A 22,137-nucleotide genomic window follows, 5' to 3' on the forward strand; every position below is an offset into this window, starting at 1 on the left:
ACTAGATCCCTAACCAACCCCTAAAATGGCACAAACCCCTACCAGCCTAAAAAATCAACCCTTCTAACGAAAGGGTGGACGGAGGAAAAACTCCCTGATTACAACACTAAACTCGATGTTCCAAGCGAGCAAAAGCCTAATCGTCTAAAAGAACTCACATCACATGGCTCTCGTGAACTCCTCTCCCGATTACATCAAGTTTCTAGTCAGTCCTTCAAGTTTCTAAGAAATTGGAAAGAATTTCCAAGTTTTATTCACTAAGATCACATATTTTCTACTCCATATTTCCATAAATTCACCAAGTACTATGCCTGTAACTTCATCACCTAATTTTAACCTTCTTTTCTTCTCTAGTTTGTTTTCCGTTTTGGGGAAAAAAAATCAGCAGAAAAAGTGGATGCTTACCTATTATTATTATTGATACTGATTTGTCCAATAAATTTACATTATGGTCTGCAGAAGGCATTCACAATCTCATAGTTACAGATGGAAACTCGACTCCATTTGAGAACCGACCCTCGTCTGCCAAAACACCCTTTCCCTGTACATCAGGGCAAAGATAGTATGTCAAACTTCATAGCCACAAAAAAATTTGATGAGGAGAACTGAAAATTCATGTCTCTTTTTTTTTTTAAACGGCAAACAAAACATTTCATTGTATTAATGAAATAACCATTCACTTCAGTCTCACAAAAATTATATCATTCATTCAGTACCACGAACAATCTATTCTAACATATCATTGGTTTCTAACATGGACATGCTCAGGCACATGCTGGATAAACGTTTAATACTAGGGAAAAAAGGTATCCAGCACGTCCACGACATGCTTGGGACACTTTTTTTTTATAAGCTTTGAACCCTTCTAGAAGATGAATCGATGAGAGGATTTACGTAAATGTCAATGATGGCACAAAATGGTAAGTACGTTATCTTTGCCAATGTTACATATCCATAACATTCAAACTGAAGCAAAGGATCAACAGAAAAATGGGACGACAAAGGGTTCAAGTGGGCATCATGAGAATATACCTTCAGATTTCTCACTATTTCACCTTTTGAATATTGCTTTAATTCATCGACATCACAAAGAACTTTCGCTCCACAGCCTGGAGCGTCCACTGATCCAACAGCTTCTTCATCAACCAGAACAGCCTTTATGCTGTTAGTTTCTGGAACCTGAATATAATGAATTTAATTGGCGCAGCAGTTTCCAGTATTCAAACTTACAAACGAGTTAACATTTTATAAATATTTGGAAAAGAAAAAAGCATATGTTCAGAACCAATATGATTTTGAAATTAGGAAGATAAAAATTCCATGAAGAATAAACAAACACATTGCACTCCAAAATGTGATACCTCAAACATAGCTTCTGTCAGAATATTTTCTAAAATGGATCTTAATCCTCTAGCACCTGTGTTTTTTTTCATTGCTTTCCTCGCAATCATTCTTAAAGCACGATCGGTGAAATGTAATTCAACCTGCAAAATCATATGAGGACTTGGAGTAAACACATAAGAAGATTATTGGATTTACAAGTTCTTTGAGTTTTTTTTTTTTTTTTTTTTTTTTTTTAATTAAATTGCAAATTTGGTACCTATGGTTTGAAGTAAGAATTTGGTCCTTATCGTTTGGAGAAAATTAAAGATTATTTGTGAGGTTTTATCAAACCATAATGACTAAATTCTAAATCACAATACCATGTAGACTAAATTCTAACTTCCATCAAACTATAGGACCAAATTTGCAATTTAACTTCTTTTATTGATAAATTGGAGAAGAAGCAACTTAGGTTAACATTTCACATATGTAATAAATGCCTGGTTCATTAATTATATTTAAAAAAGTACTTACATCATTCATTCTAAACATCTTCTTGTACTGTTTCCCAATCGCATTTTTTGGTTTTGTAAGAACCTATTAAAGAGGAATAAGGATAAAGAAATCTGTTATATCTTCCAGAGTTAAGTGGCAAAAACAGAATAAAGAAATATGGCCGTTGCTAGAATTCAATGGTCGAAGTAAATATGACCCAAAAGACTAGACAAACCTGGACAAGTTCATCCTCATCCAAAGCTGACAAACTCACAAGAATTGGAAATCGTCCAACAAATTCAGGTATGAGACCATACGTAACAAGATCACTGCTTTCTACCTAAAGTTAAAAGACCATTTCAGTAGTTGAATGAAGACAAATTGTGAAATGGAAGGGAAAAAATGAAGTAAATGAAGCCTCAGTTCAGAAAATGCCAAAGATATAATAACAAAAATACTTCGTAGTGCAACAATTTAGGCCCGTTTGGAAACTATCTCATTTTTTATTTTTGGTTTTTGAAAATTAAATCTATTTCCTCCCGATTTTTTACAATGATTTGCATCTTTTTTTTAAGTACAATGGCTGAATTTTTAGCCAAATTTCAAAAACAAAAATAAGTTTTTAAAAGCTACTTTTTTTTTAGTTTTCAAATTTTGGCTTTATTTTTTAAACTATTTTTAGTCGATAACAAAGGAAGAAATTTGGAGGTGGAAGCAATGTCCATAGCTTAATTTTCAAAAACAAAAAACCAAAAACAAAATGGCTACCAAACGGGCCTTAACTTTTGGTTTAAGGTCTCACAGATTCGAGCATCGAAGATGTCACTAAATCTTCAGTCAATCCACCGGTTCTCATGCTGGCACGAACTGGAGCCCCGAAGCCAATTGAAGAATCATGCTGCCTGTAGAAAGAGCGTTGATATTCAGTTTCCATACATGGATTATTAAAAGGGTAAAAACAAAAATTCATCAGTTATTGACATTTAGAACGAAGCAATGCTATACCTGTCAGAGATGCACTTCTCCAAGCCAACAAATGCACCACCACATATGAAGAGAATGTTTTTTGTATCCATCTGCCATTCATAAAAGATGAGAAGATGAAAAATCACTCACATTAGTGAAAATTATGCAATGATAATTTTAGAACGGAAAGTTTATCCAATATTTAATTTCAGTATTTTTCTCTATGAATACACTAATCCCTATCTCAAAAAAGATAATAAATATATTAATTCCAACATTTAAAGAAAGTTCTATACACGTTTCGAAGAGGATACGAGATTTTTCATTAAGGAAATGAAAAAGAGACTAATGCTCATGAAAATTAAGTATCAACAGTTTAAAAATGAAATACTAACAAGGGGTCTAACTTGGTTCACTTATGAAGTTTAGAATTTTTATTGCTATAATACTAATTTGTGGTTTTAAGTGATACAACCCCGAAGTTTAAGAACACAAATAGATTTTTTTTCCCTATATTTTTTTAAATTTCAACTTTAAGAAATATAGAAAAATATTTTTCAAAAAATAGTTAAAAAATCAATTATCCAATGGGCCACCCAACCTGATCCAAAGTTCGATCCAATTGGTCAAATCCATGGGTTGGGTCCTAGGTCAAGCTTGAGCCTTTACAGTGACTGATCGCCCACAAGTTGTCAATGTCAAACAACTAGAAAAGGTTTTGGACTATGTGAATTCAAGAAGTTAATAACTTAATATTTTAAAATGATGGCTCATCACTTCTAGACCTTTCTCGTCAATTGAGTGAGAAAGCAAATGAATTTTCATGTTAAGTACCTAATAAGGTAGCTGAAAGTAGAGCTAACATTCGAATGTGATTGCACATTATAAATATATCAAGGAAGAAAACCAATAAAAGCAATATTAAATTGCAGTTCAACTCCACCTGAATCGTATCATCTCCAGGATGCTTTCGAGCACCTTTGTCTGAAACATCCACTACCTGAAATAAAGTAAATGGTTTAGAAGTAGAATGAGAAGTTCGGAATGATTTTTGTTTTTCTTTTTTCTTTTTGAAAGTAGGAAGCCAGATTTCATTAATAAAGAGGCAAATATACAGTGGATGATAATAAGACAAAGAACCGCAAGATCCAAGAAGAATACAAAGTATTCTAAATGAACTACAACTACATAAAACATCTGAGAAAGAGCCCAAAGAAAGACTTCGGAGTCAGTAATATGAATATACCACAGTTCACTGCTAAAATCCAAGAAGTTCTGCGGTACTCACGGGAGTAAAACAGATGACTCAAGTTGTCCCCTAAATTGTGTCAGGTTGTTTTAAGTCGGCAAGGCAATTTTTTTCCCTTGAAAACCCCATTAAATGGGATCTCACCACCGCCAGCATCCCCTAATCTGCTGTAATTAATATTTTTTTCCTCACTTTTCACTGACGCTTAGGCCTTTCACACCTCAAAGGCAGACACTTCTATCCATAGAGGCATAAGCTTCTTTTTACCTAGCATAGGCAGATGCCTTGAAGCACTTCAAGGCCGCTAGTCAGACAATTTAAAGAACATTATTTAGATCTGAACACGGAAGAAAAAGAATGATTGGTATCGTGAATCTGCTGAATGTTGGTACCTATCATAAACTTAGAAATCACTTGAACCTAATGGATTTTTTTTTTCTAAAAAAAAAAAAAAAAAAAAAAAAAAAAAAAACAACTGCTTTCATTGAGAAAAAAAATGAAAGAATACGAGGTACAAAAAAATCAAGCCCATTGGAAAACCTCATTAGAGAAACGGTTCCCAACTAAGTAAGAAGTTGCCAAATAATTACAAAAGGTCTTCAAAACTCAAGATCAAAGAGAAACATGGAACCTCATGCTGGACCAAAGCTCCCTAGGAATACTGGAACATGATGGATTTTCAGTTGAATCTTTATAGTTCTGCCTTCTGCTGGAGAAGTCCTTGGTGGAAATGAAATGTTTCCAAATTCTGAAACCGTATGAAAAATTATACTAGCATTTTTGTTGATGAAGGAAGAAAAACAATAATTTTGGAACATTGGGATGGATGATCATCATAGATGAAAGAGAATCGGCTAAGGTCAATTTAAAAATCTTTCCAGCACCCTCTTGGAGAATGCTAATGTAGCACAAGTGAGCAAAATCTAAAAGGAATTAATTTAAGGAGTCTTTACTCAAAGCACTCCATAAACGTAAATATCCTTGATGTTGTCTAAACCTCCAAATAAAGCACGGTCAATAAATCATTTTGTAACAACATCACTTTACAGCTTCCATCTTTCGATTCTTTTTCGTAGCCTCCTGGCCATAAACCCTTTGACCTGTTCTAGCTAACCTTTTCATTTTACTTGATGAAAAGTATATAAATATATCGTAGAATAAATAAATTGAGACGAAATATTTATTTAGACTAGGACAATAACACCGATACCCCTTTTAGACACGGGAATAACCAAGGAAAATACATTTTAAGGACTTTGGATCCAGCTTGGTATGCTGAGGCCATACATCCCGAACAAAGCAGGTACAACCAAATATTTTGGGTGGAATGGGAAACAAATGTTGCTTGAGACATAAAGTACAAAAAGGTATCTCACCCTTAAGAATGGAAGAGGGCATGCGATTTATTAAGAAACAAGTTGTGGAAACAGCATCAACCCAATAGGATTTTGGAACATGCATCTGAAACATCAAAGCTCTAGTTGTCTCAAGGAGATGACGATTCTTTCGTTCTGCAACCCCATTTTGAGATGGAGTATCGACACAAGAAGATTGATAAAGAATGTCATGGACATCTAAATAAGATTTGAGTGCATGAGAGAAATATACCTTAGCATTATCACTCCGTAGGATTTTAAGAGCACCACTAAACTGAGTTTGAATTTCAGCATGGAAGTTACGAAAATGAGAAAGTAACTCAGAACGACTTTTCATTAAATATAACCACGTAACACGAGAATAGTCATCGACAAATGTAACAAAATATCTAAACCCTCCTTTGGACTTAACAGGACATGGACCCCAAACATCAGAACGGACTAATTCAAAAGGAGCACTAGCTCGTTTATTGGCTCGGGGATACAAACTCAAACGATGAAATTTAGCAAACTGACATGACTCACAATCTAAAGAAGACAAATGTTGAAGTTGTGGACGAAGATTCTTCAACACAGAAATAGACGGATGACCCAAACGACAATGCTCTTCAAAGGGAGAAGACATGCTAGAGCATGTAATGGCCGTAGGTGTTTGTGGTTCAAAGATGTAAAACCTCCAAATTCCCACCCTTTACCAATAGTCTGTTTCGTCATAAGATCCTGAAATAAGCAATAACCAAGAAAAAATGAGACACAACAATGAAGATTACGAGTGAGTTTACTGATCAAAATCAAATTAAACGAGAAATGTGGTAAATTTAAAATTGATGACAGAGAAATTGATTCAGTGAGATGGACGATTCCTGATCTTAAAACAAGAGTGGAGGTTCCATCAGCTATAGTGACATTAGGTGAAGAGATAGATGTATAAAGGTTAGAGAATAAACTAGGGTTACCTGTCATATGGTCTGTAGCGCCAGAGTCAATGACCCATTTTGACGTGGAGGAAAGAAGGTATTTAGAAATGTTAGTTGTCTCTGCGATGGCCGTAATGGGAGTAGAAGATGATGCCCTCAATGACTCTTGATACTGCTGAAATTTAGCAAACTCCTCTGCAAAAATCGTAATTGACTTGTCAAGATTATCAGGAGTAGAGGCGACATGTGCAGAGGGTGATGGCATCCTCTGACCTCTTGTTCAGCAACCTTCTGCATTCACGTTTCGTATGGCCAGGTTTATGACAATAATAGCAAACACCTCCTGGATTTGATCTCCATGAATAATAGTTGGATCCATTCAACTTGTGTTCAGTTACTTTTGACACCATAGGAACAATCTCAGACATTACTGGTTTCTTATCAGCCATTACCTCAAAAAGTAGACACCAGACAGCAGAGAATCAAACCTTAATTTACCGAAGAGATGTCTTTACAAGCAGTGAGTATATCTATATATCCCAAACACACACACCACCAAAAAGAGTCAACAACACTAAGGAAACCCACAGAAGGCGAACCAAAATCGATGGCGCACGCGCCTACACGCACCGGCGCATGGACGGATGGCAAGTTGGAACAAGCGGCACGTGAGCCCCATGTGCTGGTTAGATGGGATCCGAACTTTGGGGTTTTGTAGATCAACAGCTGGGCTCCTCGATGGACTGGGTGGTGTTGAAAAAATAGCCTTTTTTTTCCCACGACGGTGGCGACTAATGACGGCGAACGAACCAAAGACGGCGACTGTGAGCAAAAGTGTAAATTCACCTCTCCACAAGACCCTAAACGTATCACAAACTGGTTCTAAATTCTCAAACCCTAAGGTTCACAAAACCCTAAGTTTGTTAAGGTTGCTTTGATACCATGTAAAACTCTTAGGTTTGAGAAAGAATCAGAATACTCTATTCATTCACCAAAGATATGAATATATACAAGTGTACAAAACATAGAAAAAGAAAATATCACAAAATATTTACAAGAATGGAAAACCCTAACTATAGAATTATAACATACACTATAACTGATGCATGTTCCTCCGAGTTCATATTTATGACTGATTCATGTACCTTCAGGTTACACACTATGACTGATGCATGTTCCTCCGGATTCATGTTTACAAATGATTTGTGTACCTTCGGGATACACAACACAACTAATGTGTGTTTCTTCCGGATCGTATTTATGACTAATATGCAATTCTTCGGGATCACTACGACTGATATGATATGGATGTACACCGATGCCTAGATAAACTAGTTAACAGGTTACCTACAAGGCTCAATAGCGAATAACTTACTAGATATTGTTATACTCATCCTTTCTTCCTTTATGTTTTCAAGTAATGACAAGAACAGCTTGACGAGCGACAGACGGGACCCGGACAGAGCCATAAGAGGACCAAAGGAATCGCTTCCGCTCAATCTATGTTTTTTTTAGGTATTTGAAAGTTTTAATGTTGGACAGAAAATTTTATTTTATTATTCTAATTGATTTCTTTGTAAATGATTTTAGGGGACCCCGAATAAATGTTTTGCTTATTTGCTTTTATTAAGTTTTATAAATTGATTTTGAAGTTTTCTTTATTGTTTTAACGAATTTTGCTTCAATGGTCAAAATGTTTTAAATGTAAATGTGTGCTTATCAATAACGGCCCTTGTCAAAGTACTCGAAAGTTTGGGTCGTTACTGATGAAGCAATGCAAGACAAGTTAAACAAATAAATAAATAAGAAATAACGCACAACAACAAAAATGAAAAATATTACTGTCAAATTGAATACCCACGGTTCCTTCAAGGATTTTCAGAAGTGCCTGCTGGACCCCCTCTCCAGATACATCTCTGCCAGAGTTTATGCTCTCACTCTAATAAGAAATAAAGCAAGTTATGACAAATACGATAAAGTTGCCAATAGATCTTAGACCATGCTATACCTTCTTAGTTATCTTATCAACCTCATCAATATATACTATCCCACGTTGAGCTGCTTCTACATTGAACTCCGCATCCTGTACAATTAAAGCACCGTGTATTTCGAGCAAAGGTAAAAGGACAAATAATGAAAACATGAAAATATTTAACAAAAATACGGAAAAGTTTCGACCTTAGACTTCACATACTTCCTAAAATGGTAAAGCTAAGTATGTGACAAAAACAAATTATTAGGTGTGGTTCAAAAAACCCAATGACCTGAAAAACTTAATAACCCAACCTGTATGTTTAGTTCGGGTTCAATTAAATCTTTTTTTATCCTTTTGAAAGACCAATTAAATCAAAATTGTATGGGTTGGTGGTTTTTTTTATATATTTAAAACAAGGCTTTCATTAAAAAAAAAAGTGAAAGAATACAAGGGCACACAAAAAAACAAACTCACAAAAACTCCATTAAATGGGTTCCAACTAAGTAAAATGTTACCTAAAAACTAATTACAAATAGTCTTCGAAACCAAAACCCATAAAGAAACATGAAACCTCACCAATTGTATGGGTTGGATTGGTTCATGAGTTCACCTAAAATTAGTTTGGATTGAATCAAGTTGAATTGAACATATTATGAAGTCTAAAAGTATTTCCTTTATTTATGAAATACATATATTTATAGTTCTTTTATTGAACAATTTTACAAAATAATTTTTCATAATATAAATTAAAGTTGAGTTACTAATCTTTATTCTATGTTTTGACAGGATGAATTGAGAAGCAAGATATGCCAAGAACTGTTTTATGAGCATGTTGATTTAAGTATGCTACTGATATGATTATGTATAGGACCATGAGACATGTACTATGATTTATGTTGTGAAATTTACGGAAAGCATGATATGTCTATAGATAAAAGTGACGATTTACTCTTCTAATACTACTATGTTACCAGAAACCGACAGGTGTCCTACTATGTTATCGAAAGCCTACGGGTTTCTTACTATGTTACCAGAAGCCTACGGGTTTCCTACTATATTACTAGAAACTAACAAGTTTCCTACTATGTTATCGGGTGCCGACAGGTGCCCTACTATGTTTGTGAACCTTCGGGCCACCATATGCATGTCAGGTTGAGTTAAATCGCTCACTAGGTGGCCATCCAAGACTTAGTTTATTATATGCATGTCCCACCAGTACGTTGCATTTATTGGATATAAGTGCATAGTTTGACTCCGGTAGTGAGGTTACTTACTAAGTATTTTATACTCATTCTTTATTATGTTATGTTTTTCAGGTAAGGGTAAAGGCACACCAACGAATGATAGGAGAAATCCGTGATCGTGCCACTGGGACTAGTCATATGCTTCCACTCCTGTTTCCATGTTTTCATGTTTTAAAATCTTAGTTTTGTAATTAAATTGAGAAAACTTTCAGTTTCTATACTGATGGTTGTTTTAGATAAAATTTTCTATTGATGCTTTATTTCATTAAGGGTATCCTGATTAAAGATTTTCAATAGTTTAGTTTTAATTAAAGTTATTTATTTTATAACAATTATTTAGTTTTAGCCCATTCATGGAAAATGTCGTCTTGAGAAGTACGCATGCGTATAGTAACGATCTAGCACAAGTCATAGGGAGTCGAGTCGTTACCACCAAGGGTTTGTGTGTTGCACAACCATCCAAAAAGAATCAAAATGAGAAAACTTATCTTAAAAAATTCTGTTATTTCTTTCCTTCCAAATGCACCAAAGGAGCGAATGAGTAGCACATCTCCAAATGATTTTACCTCTGCCACTGAACGCAAAGCAGTCCAACCTATTCACCATCTAATCGTCTACCCTACTAGGTAGGCAGCACTCCAGCCCAAACGTTCTAACCAGAGGAGCCCACCTCATAGTGGCAAAGTCACAGTGAAGGAACAAATGGTCCGGGACTCCTCAACTATAGGCAAAGACAACAAATGGAAGGGCAAAGGGAAGAATTTTTAAGCTTCCTTCAAAGTTTCTCCTGGGTGTTTAAGCTTCTATAAGCAAAGGACCACGGGAAGAATTTAACATTTCTAGGGATTTTGAGCCTCCATACAAGAGACATTAAAGGAAGGGCAGAGGTTCTCTCAATGAGAATCAAAAAAGTAGCTTCAGTAGTAAACTTTCCAAAGGCATCTAACTTCTACTTGAGACAATCATGAGAATCTTGAGGCGTCCAAGAGTTTAAGGTTTTCAAAACTGCCACCAAATCACCCAACTCTCTATCAAAAGTTGGTCATCTGAGACCCAAGTTCCAGGATTGGCTAAAGGCACACCAACAAGTCATAATCACAGTATCCTTTTCTAGAGATAAAGTATAAGTATCAGGAAATTTCAGAGTAAAGGATTGAGAGTCGCACCACCTGTCTTCCCAACCAATCTCCCATCTCCCACGATAAACTCTGTGAAGTTAAAGAATTATCTTTCAAATGTTGGCCCACAGTCTAGATTTCCTCCCCTTCTTAGGCATTTTAAAAGCCCAGCCAAGAGCATCAACCCCATATATGGTCCCAATAACACATCTCAAGTGTCTTCTTCATGGCAAAACCTGCACAACCATTTCATAAGAAGGCAGTGTTCTTCTGATGATGGGAGCCAATTCCAAGACCACCAAAGTCGATGGGGAAAAACGCCACACTCTAGTTGACAAGGTGGGACTTAGGATTGCAGGGACCCCTCGTCCATATGAAGTCTCTGATAATCTTTTCCAAGCGATTGACAGTAACGATCGAAGCTTGCATAAGAGAGAAGAAGTAACACGAGAGAGAGAGTTAAGCACCAATTGGGCGAGCAGTCTACCACCCTTAGAGAGGGAGGATCCCCCTCCATTTATCAACCTTAATTTTAAACCTCTCTTCAAGAGCAATCCAAGCCTCCTTCGCTTTGTGTTTCCCGACCATAGGAAAACCCAAATACGTGAACGGGAGAAACTCAACTTTACAACCAAACTTTGCAACATAGAGATTCACTTCCTCATTATCATGGTTTGAACCGATAAGAGAGGTCTTAAAGACATTAAGAGACAAACCCGAAACCAATAGGAACAAGTTGACAACCATCCACCAAGTCGAAAGATTTCATTCTCCCAAAGAGCAAAAAAGGGTGTTGATGTATGCTATCTTCCTCTTCTTAATTCGAGGTCATTACTATGTGTAATGTGTTCAACTAATGTTTTTACAGGGTTTCGAGCGCCTAGGAGATAGAGTCGACCATTACAAGTCATTCAAGGTTAATTTGGAGCAATTTGGAGCTAAATTGAGCATCCGGACTTCAAAGGAGATAAATTACCAAAATGCCCCTAGATCGAGCATTGCAACCCTCTACCAAGCATAGATCTACGCTCAAAGGCAGTAGCTATCATTTCACACAGCATCACAACGCTATCTTAGAGCGGTATGACGCTCCGAAGTTTGACGGGCACTTCAAAGAAACGCGCGCGCACGACCAGCCCAAAAGCGTAGCAAAGAGCATTGCATTGCCAGAGGTCTACGCTCCGATTGGAGTGTTGCAATGCGCATTGAGCGTTGCAAAGTTGCACTACTAGCTTATATATTGTTCTTCGATTCTAGAGCAGAAGAATCACCCAATGGGCTTCCAGCCCCTTTCCCCTCTCTTCTCTATTCCACTTTATTCTTTGGATGTTCTTTTTGTAATTATAATCAAGGAGATTTCAGGATTTGTCTTCTTCATCTCCATGAGAAGGTAAGTTCTAGGGTTTTCTTAGTTTAGAGAATTTGGAGAAACCATTGCAATTATGGGAGAATCTTTATATTATGATATATATATCTTGTTTATGGATTCTCACTCTGAATTTACTGACTGTGAATTGCATTTCTATGTATTTGATTGACAACCAGTACTTGTTTATGTAATTCCATGCTTAGGTTTAACCTTAGTTGAGGCAATGAACCATAGGAAGCAAGAGAATAGATTAACTTGCTTAATTTTGAAGTCAACCGCACTAAGTAATGCTTTAATCATTCTTAATGTGAAAATCATATTGAACGAGTTAACTAGACGGGGAAAGAGATAATCTAGCTTTAACTTGAAGTACTATGAACCAAACAGTTTACTAAAACTATTCCAGTGTTGGGGCTCACATCGCTTCGGCCTATCTAGAGCGCTACTTGGTGTGGGGGGACCAGCCCATCAATTATTGGAAATTAATTAGTTCATCCTAGCATCTCCCTAAAGCTTAATACAATTAGCTAATGTGTTTAGAGCAGTTTCGTTTCCTCATGTTAGCTAATTAGATAATAAGGACGGTTAATTGGGATTCAAATTAACTTGGTTAGGCATAGGCAAGAAACGTTAAGTCATAAGATAATAATTCAGTGATCTAAATTGCATTTGGTGACTCCATTCCTCTAAACTAGGACATCTTGATTAATTACACTTATATCATTTACTTTTCGCAGAAATTAATCTGCATTTCGATCATCCAATCCACACCAAACCCCCCCTCTGTTTACCACTTTAACTAAAAATGAGTTTTGAAGGATTAATCTTTCGTGCTTCCCTATGGTTCGACTCAGATTTACCACTTAAGCTACTAGTTAGTATAAGTTGTTAGTTCATGATTATAAATATTATTTGATTGGTTGAGGTTTACTAGAGACGGCAAATGCTCTGTCAGGTATCATCAGCGTACTGGAGATGAGTCAAGTCAAAGGTCATAACGCCAAAGGAGAACCCTATGATGAGCTTTCTTTCATTGCAAAAGTAAATCATACGAATAAGGGCGTCTCCCACAATTGTGAAAAGAAAGGGAGCAAGGGGATCACCCTGGTGTAAACCTCGTTTGGCAAAGATCTTGCCTCGCGGCCTTCCATTAATAAGGATAGAGAAGTTGGTCGATGAGAGGCAACCCCAAATCCATTTCCTCCACCTTTTACTAAAGCCCTTTAACTTCAAAATCGAATCGAGGAAAGACTAGTCAACCTTATCATAAGCCTTTTCCAAATTAAGCTTTAGGAGAGCCCCTCTTTTCCCAAGTGACTGCCAATCATCCAAGGATTCAGACGCGGTCAAAATTGCATCCAGAATTTGATGCCCCTCAACAAAGGCTGCTTGCAAGTAATGCACAATAAGAGGGAGGACTTTCTTAAGTCTTTTAGCAAGAACTTCAAATATTATCTTATAGAGAGATGTGACTAAGCTGATGGGTCTAAAATCACTCCTCTTGAACACCCCTACGGACACAAACTCGGATCCATTAGCCAGAGGAAATTTATCACAAAATAGTTCCTTGAGGTTTTTCAATCAGCTACACCAACCTACTTTTCATTTCTAAGTAAATTCTTAATGTTGCAATGGTAAATAAATAATGAAAACTGTCTTTTATTCCACATGCAAGGAACATATCCCAAGTCTACAATTGCTTTATGAATTATTCTTTGTTTCTTTTGCTAGTATTTCTAGTTCATACAAAGTTGAGAAAATTTGAACTCGTTTTTGTTCTATATATGGTAAAAAATTGAAACATACTTCATCAGGGGCAAATTTACTATAGAGAGTGGTCTAATGCAGTGAAAGCTTTGTTATCCGAATTATGGTTTAAGCGTGACTGAAGGGTTTTCCATAACAGGTCTTCCTTAGGATGATCGTTTTAGTTCAGCTCATCTAAAGGCATCTTCATGGTGCTCTACTGCTCTCTTTCTAAAGGCTTCACTGGCTACTCTATTCAAGATATCAGTCTTAATTGAATTGCTTTTATGTTTCCCTTATAATTCATCATGACTAGACGTCTGGTTTAATGTTCTGATATTATCATTTTAATGTTCTTGCTTCCCCTTCAGAGTTTTTTTACCTTTGAGCATTAGTCTCTATTAATTATATCATTGAAAAGTGTTTGTTTCTTAAAAAAAAACAAAGAAATAAACAGACAGTGTTACTATTTTTTAACGCTTCAAAAGCTTAATAGTTCTTGAATATAAAATTAAATAAACAAACTGTACCACAGCTGTGCCCTCTTTTGAACCTCAGAGTCCATCTACGCAGGACCATTTGGACTCAAAAAAAGGTGGTTGAACGATTTGAATCAAAACTTAGATTTAAGGATTTTTAAAAACTTAGTAATAGTTACACACAAAATAAATGGTAACATTATATGAGGATGATCCAGTGATTCCAAAGCCATGACTCTCAGCATATCTTGGTCAAAACACAGATTTTGAACTCAAGAGTCAAAATACCTTCAAAACGACTTAGAAAGTAATTGAGACAGGAGGGGAAACAAATAAATTAATACCAGAAGGAGCTTGTATAATATTGATTCCACATCTTCTCCAACATAACCTGCCTGAAAAGGAGAGTGAGAATTAAAATCTACTGAGCCAACTGACAAAAGTGCTGCTTGGTAAAAAGAACTTGAATTATTTCGAATCAATAAAATATGTAGAGATGATTCAGGCTCAAAATTCCTGATATAGAAACAAGAGAAAAGATCTAGAGCTTACCGGTTACTGATTGGAATAGCATATATTTTTTTATCAAAAATCAGGCTTATATTGAAAGTTCTTTTTTCTTTTTTTTTTTTTCCTTTTTTTTTTTTTTTTTTTGATGTCATTGGGTGAGATGTGAAAATTGTACTGATCAATAACTTTTAATTTGTATGATAGGTGGGACTAATTGTGAAAGTATTATTAACTTCTCATTATATTATTTTTTTTAAAATATCAATTTATACCCCTGAACTTTGGAAAAATATCGATTAAAACCTTGAACTAATAAATGTATGAATATATTTTCAAAATTTATAATAAAAATGCTATTAGATAACCAAAAAATAAAGTAGCATTGGAAACTAAATTTAAGATTTATTGAAAGTACAGAACTAAAATTGAACAAACTTCAAAGTATAGAGACCAAAATGGTAGTTTAACAAAAAAAACAAAAATCAATGGAACTATATCAAGACAGATTGGTCCAATCATTAAATATTTCTAAAAATTATTCTGTGGCATCAAAACACAGAAATACAAGAGAACACTAAACATAACAACATTGCTATATCAATAAAGAAATTACAATATAAATATATAATAACCGGGGTTATCTCTCTCCCAAGTTTCACAATGGACAGTTGGACACTACCAAAATTCTTCACACCCTTCAGAAGCCCCTAACACCTATTATTTATAACCAAAGCATCCCTAGCTAATTAACTCTATGCCCTTACTAACATCATACCCCTAACTAGGAACCTCACATGCTTCCATAAAGATGTTTTTTTTTTAAAAGGAAACAATTCACTGATGTAAGAGAATAGCGAACAAAAACCCAAAGTACAAGAGAGTTATACAATGAGCTAAATAACAACCGAATACCAAACAGATCAGCTAGCGCACCCGGGCATCTCAACTAGGTTGACACCCCCTTAGCGCCCTCATCACATCCAAAAACAAACTAAGACTAGCTTATAAATGAAAAGCACAAAGCATTACACTCCCCAAAAAGAACAAACACTGGGGCAAAAACTTAAACAAACGGTCTGAAAAATCAAATAAAACTGTTGGCTGCTGAAGAGACTAAAAACCATCACTTGAGAGGGAGGCAAACACCCTCCAATTGAGATTGAATTCTGATAATAAAGATTTTAGAAATATCATATGGAACGAGAAAAAAAACCCAAAAAAAAAAAAAAAGCTCAAAAAAGCTTGAACTGAAGATCAGCTTAAAAAAACAAATAACTTACGTTGCATCTCTTTTTTCTCCTCAGATTAGTCTTTAATTGATTAATCATCTTTTTTCTTTAAAAAAAAAAATTATTTAATGAACAAGTAGTAAACCCAGACCACCAGCTTTCTCTTTAGCCTTCAAATTGGGCTTCGATTCCTTCATTTGGATTCAGCCCATTAAGCAACTCCCTGGGCCAATGACTTTCCACATGGTAATGGTTAGTGGTCCTCATCCATAATGGTGTTTACCCTAGCCACTTTTTTCTCCCAGCCTCCAATTTGTTTTTCCTGCCATTTAATGCAAACCCCACCCTCACCCTCACCCTCACACACTTTTTTCTCAACGAAGCTTGCTGGAAAAAACACCATCCCTTCTACCTCGATACCTTTCAACGTTTGTAAAGATCCTTCCACAGGCTTATTGGAAGTTTCAGATTTCGCACCCGTCACCGGCCCTTCCTGTTTTTCTTAAGGTCTCGAATTTCTTGTGATAATCTTCATACGTTTTGTCTTGCTTAATTTATAGAAGTCGGGAGAGAAGAGTACTTTCCTAAGTAGGAGGGAATCATGCAAACATCCGCTGCTTCAACTTGCCCCACGCTCAAAGCCTCGAATCGGACTCCGGGTGTGTGACCAACAAAACCAATCTCCTGCATCAGGTGCAAATGTACTAACCGAAACCTTGATCTTCTCTTCATTTAATAGTTCATAAATTTCGAAAAAAAATGTTCCGCTTAATAGATCCAGAAATCCGGATGATCGCCTGAAAAAACCAGCATCTCCAATTGTTTGTATTTACTCTGATCAACTCCCCCTTCGTTTGTCCAATATCGAGAGTTCTCTCCTTCATCGCTCTCCTTATCCTTCAATGATCTTGCGGATCCGGTTACGAACGCCGATCCTTTGTTTTCCTTCTTGTTTGCAAGCATATGCACTGTTTAATCTACTCATTCGACGGACTTTGCCATATCAAACAAGCATTTCCTCGATTCTAGACTACTTTTCGAATTGCTCTCGATCTTATCCTCCATTTCTCTCTTGGTTTTACTGTGCATTCTTCCCAAGATGATTACAACTCTAATACCAATTTGTTAGGATACCCACCTAACAAGGACACTCAAGAACACAAAGAAAAAACAAAGAACACTAAAAGTAGAATTATATTGCAATATCTATAAAGAAATTACAATATACCTCAGCACATTCTAGAGGGTGGAGAATCCTCTCCCAAATTTCCCAAAGGAAATCTCACAAAATTTTTCATACCTTCCTCTCAACCCATTCCCTCTATTTATAACTAAAAAGTCCTAACAAACCTAATAGGCAATTACTAATATGCCCTCCTAATAACTATATTAATATTCTACTAATAATCCTAATATCACCATTAACTAGGGGCCTTACAGAATTGTGTTGTTTATATATATATATATATATATATAGAGAGAGAGAGAGAGAGAGAGAGTGTTTAGAAAGGGAAAAAAACATAACACTAACAAGGAAAGAAAAAATAACTATCCCGAAAATGCACTTGCCTGAGTTAAGGCAGTAGCATCAGCTATGGTGAAAGGCACATTCACAACACGAGCAAGGGTTTTTGCAAGTAACGTCTTCCCTATCCTTAGAGATTCCATAAATGGTTAATGAAAAACCTCCAACAAAATTAAGGCTCTTGGACACAGAAAGAAATGCAGAAGAAAATCAATCGTACCTGAGCCTGTAGGACCCATTAGCAACACATTACTCTTTTCCAATTCCACAATTTCATTATCATCATTCTCCAATTCAATACCCAGCGATCCTTGTCCTGATCTAAATACAAATGTAGACACCAACTCAAAGCCAATCACAATCATTAACATGAAAAATATCTTTCCCTCAAAAATAATACTATTTTCTTCCTTTAAATATAGACTATCACAGTGAACTCCATGCATCAGTAAGCAATATTAAGCATATTTAAATTATATTTCGAAAAGGGTTGCAAAATGACAACTAGACAACTCTTGCAAACTAACGTTTTCTGCAATGAAGCGTGATATATCCTCTTATAGTGGTTGTATACTGCCACAGAAAGCACCTGAAATGTCAACATTAAGTCAATCAAAATGATAGATTCGTGGTAAAATCAATGGACCAAAAGACAATTCTAAATAACACTAAACTTCTTCCTGGATTAAACCCCCATCCTTTCATCCCAGTGTACAGAATAGGTGGCAGGAAGGTAAATTTTTTTATTAAGGAAACTTTTCATTAAATTAATGAAAAGAGGCTAATGCTCAAGGTACAATGAAATAAGAAACGAAAAGAACCAAAACAAATACAATACAAAGAGACTAAGGAGGGAAAAGAAAAGCATTAATCTTATTTTTGTAGTGAAAACATGTTTTTCCAACATCCCACGTATAGTTTGATTTTCCTCAAAAAATTTTGATGTAATACTTATGTCCACATAACCAACCACTTTCGACCTAACTTGATCATAGGGCTATTAAATGCATTTTCTTAGGATACTTTTCAAGTAAAAGAGATTACAGATGCAATATATATATACAAACAACTGCTTTCAATGAAAAATGAAAACTAAAAGAATATTAGGGCATACAGAAAAACGGGCCCACAAAAACCCCACTAAAGGAAGGGGTTCCAACTAAGTAAAATGTTGCATATAGAGTAATTGCAAAAAGTCCCAAAATCAAAGTCCAAAGAGAAACATGGAACTTCACCGACGGCCAAACATCACTAGGATCCTTCTTGACGTCTCTAAACATTATTATTTATCTCCCCTAAAGTATTATGTCAATTATGTCTCATGTTGATGCTCCCATAGTAATTAGAAAAGGCATTTGAAGTTGTACAAAATACCATATGGCAACCTATATCCCATATAAAAAATTGGCAAATAGTCATAAAGACTTCACATCTAGGAATTAGGATAAATGACTTGGCTCTTCCAAGGAGAATATATATAAGACTTTAGAAAATCCAAATTGGAAATAAGTAGTTATGGAGGAGAAATAGTAGAGTTACAAAAAGATAAGAGACTGGTAGGCTGTAATTGGGTGTTTACCATAATTGGTATTAGGGAAATAGTAGAGTGACCAAAGGATAAGAAACCGTTAGGCTGTAAATTAAGAGATATAAGGTCAGACTAGTAGCTAAAGGCTTCACTCAAACATATGGTATTGACTATCCAGATTCATTTGCTTCTATTATGGTTTAAATGAAAAGATCCATCTGGAAAACAAAATCTTGAACAAGAATTATAAGAAAGTCAAGAACTACCCAAGATTACATAGAATGTCCTTCATTTTATTATCTCATTGAAAAGCTTTGTTTCCTTTTCAAATAAATTACAATTTTATTATTCAATGAAAAGCTTTGTTTCCTTTTCAAATAAATTACATATGATGTCCTACATCACCTTGCCTCTGGACAGAGGGAGCCACAGCATCATAAGAAAAAAGGCCTAGAGAATAAAACTCTTAAGTTATACCAGCAAGTATAGAGCTTATAGTAACGGGTGGTTCTTCAAATCCTGATCAAGCAGCAAATGGCAGCTCCAGAATTCCCTTATCACCATTATTACGTTCAAACGCCACACTCTATCTATCTTTCTATAACCCAATGGTTGAGAAGAACAAAAGCAATTATCTAAGAAGGTAATCTTTTCTAGGGCGGTAGGAACTCTGATTCAGCCAGTCAACATTGGGTGGGATTCCTACCTATTTCCTATAATTGGTTATGATCTTCTTTACTATTCATAGTAGGTTGGAAGAAGATCCTGAGGAACTTTCTTTAGGAGGGAGTGGAGAACGAGAAACACCAAGCTTTTAACTTGACCAGATGGAAAATTGTTATGAAACTGATAAGAGTTGGGCAGTTTGGGTATTTGTAATTTGAGAGTTCATAATGAGGCCATCCTAGCTAAGTGGTTATATTGTTTTTCCCTAGAGCCTGAGACTTTCTGCCATCATATCATTGCAAGCAAATATGGGGTTCTTCCCACTTAATGGATCTCATTTTCTAGGGCTAAGGACAAATGCACGAATCCTTGGGAAGGTCATTTCTTCTAGTTTTAATTCTTTTTTACTAAATGTAAAATTCTCCATTGGGGATGGCTTAGGTGCTCATTTTTTGGGAGGATTTTTGGTTATGTGAGTCCCTTCTTCATCTCCTATTCCCATCCATTCTCTAGGATCCTTCAAATCTGCTTCTGTTGTGTATATTCTACCTTCATCAAGGGACTCCTTTTCCTTAACTTTGTTGTGCGTCTGTCTTCACGGAAATTTTCATTGTTCCTTCTTGAGGGTGGTGTTTTCTAACTTCCTCATGGAACATTCTTCCAATAGAATATATTTTTTAAAATCACTCCTTTCTTCGTCAATGCTAATTGGAGACTTTTTATAACTCCATGCTCATGGAGAGATAGTAGTCCCTCAATTGTAGTTTCGTTCTTGAACTCTTAGTTTCTAACCGAAACATAAAAGAGAAGCGCACAATTCCTCAATTATGAAAAATACGCCACAAATGTAGAATGTGCACAAAATGCTTGTGAAAAATGTCATAAGAAGCACAGTATATGGTCATATCACCCGAAACCAACCTTCTTGGCCTTTTCTTGTCCAACGATGAACTTGTCCAGCGCCTCAGAAATTTCCTTGGGAGTTAGCAACTGCATTTCTAAACTGCCGTCGCCCTTTTGAACACCGTTACTCTCCACCGAACCCAAGTTACCGTCGCCACCGCCACCGCCACAGCTACCATTCCACCGTGGAGGCAAGGCAGAATCATCAGTACAATTGGCGCCAAGATCTCCTTTCGTATGTTGGCTCGATTCATTGCCCACATGGTCATCCAAGTCCCTGGCGCCCTTAACCCTACCAATCTCAATAAAAGTACCCTGCAAAGGAACCAACTTGAAGGGTCTAAAATAGAATGCAGTTTTGCAATTGGGGCAGAGATTGAGGGCTTGATAGACGCCAGTCTCCCGAGCCGTAATGGACAAGGGGCGATTAGAGAAGATGAGAGGCATTTGCTTGGAGCACCTTGGACAGTTGACATCAGCCCTAATGTAATCGTAGTCGGAGGCCCCTTTCCAACTGTGGCGTCTCTGAGAAAACCAAAGGAACAATCCGGCGGAACGGGCGGCGGCATGGGGTTGTAGAAAGGGTTTAGACGGAAGGGGAGTTATGAAACGGCGGTGGAACGGCGAGTCAGTGGTGGTGATAGTTCTCATGGATGTGAATAGCTTGATGAATTCGGTGTTCTTGACTCTGAATCGTGGAATCATAGTGGTTTTTCGAGTATTCTGATCGGATGATTGTACGGATTTCGAAGTTCTTGTGGAATTGTGAAGAGCAAATATGAGCAGCGCCGGCAAAAGTTGCAGTGAAGAAATTTCTGAGCTCAGAACAGTGGCAGCTGTGTGCACTCCCGATTAAAGTGCGTCCCACACCCTTTTCTTCTTTACTACATGAGAAGTAAGGATTCGAACTAAAAATTTCGTGGTCACTTTTGGCATCTCATCATTTTTCTATTATAATCAATCTTGTAATCTTATTGCACCCAACATAGGTGATAATTTAATTATAATTTTATGATATCCACATTATATTCTTTATAGCAATCTTTATAGCAATTTGATTGCATCCGACTTAACCTCTCTCAGCTTGAAAGAGCAAAAATGTGGGTGCATATGGGTTGCATGCTAGGTTGTGTCTGAATCTAGTTGAGGAGAGTAATTGTGGGTATATAAAGGGCATAATGTCTATTTTATAGGTTGAAACTTTCCTTTAAATCTCATCCTTCCATCATATTTTTTCACATCAGTTTTTTAATAGTTTTTTCCAGAATTATATTTCTTTATTTTCAAAGTACACCATGAAACAGTTCAATTTCTTTGGTCACCATCGATTGCAAATTTAGAGGACGTCTTCCTTTAATCAAAACTAATTACTTGTACTATGTTCCCTTGAGATTCGATAGTGGACTTGTCCATTTTATATTACTTGTCAGTAGTGTATACTTACACCCAAGAACTATTTGTTCTAACACCCAACAAGCTTAATGTAAAATGCATGATAAACCAGATTTGACACCTATTT

General features: G+C 36.2%; 1 protein-coding gene across 1 annotated transcript; it reads right to left on the bottom strand.

Moving 5' to 3' along the window:
• Positions 1-381: 381 nt before the first annotated feature.
• LOC120068950 (ATP-dependent Clp protease) lies at positions 382-21,647 on the bottom strand. The gene is made up of 15 exons (XM_090315648.1): positions 20,637-21,647; positions 18,049-18,110; positions 17,742-17,842; positions 17,562-17,645; positions 14,602-14,648; positions 8,335-8,409; positions 8,188-8,265; positions 3,728-3,784; positions 2,824-2,894; positions 2,621-2,720; positions 2,054-2,158; positions 1,858-1,920; positions 1,362-1,484; positions 1,033-1,179; positions 382-541 (listed from the first exon to the last, which is right to left on the bottom strand). The coding sequence occupies exons 1-15, from the start codon at positions 21,321-21,323 to the stop codon at positions 467-469; spliced, it is 1,875 nt and encodes a 624-aa protein (XP_090171774.1). The 5' UTR covers positions 21,324-21,647; the 3' UTR covers positions 382-466.
• Positions 21,648-22,137: the final 490 nt, after the last annotated feature.

Source organism: Benincasa hispida, chromosome 7, assembly GCF_027475165.1.
Source record: "Benincasa hispida cultivar pf3 chromosome 7, pf3_genome.v1.1, whole genome shotgun sequence".
Classification (NCBI taxonomy): domain Eukaryota; kingdom Viridiplantae; phylum Streptophyta; class Magnoliopsida; order Cucurbitales; family Cucurbitaceae; genus Benincasa; species Benincasa hispida.

Excerpts from the sequence above, each read along its gene's own strand:
- LOC120068950 (XM_090315648.1), bottom strand. The coding sequence starts at position 21,323 with ATGATTCCACGATTCAGAGTCAAGAACACCGAATTCATCAAGCTATTC. Across the intron at positions 8,266-8,334 it reads TTGATAAGATAACTAAGAAG|AGTGAGAGCATAAACTCTGG; the intron begins GTATAGCATGGT and ends ATTTCTTATTAG. Across the intron at positions 1,485-1,857 it reads AGATGTTTAGAATGAATGAT|GTTGAATTACATTTCACCGA; the intron begins GTAAGTACTTTT and ends ATGATTTTGCAG.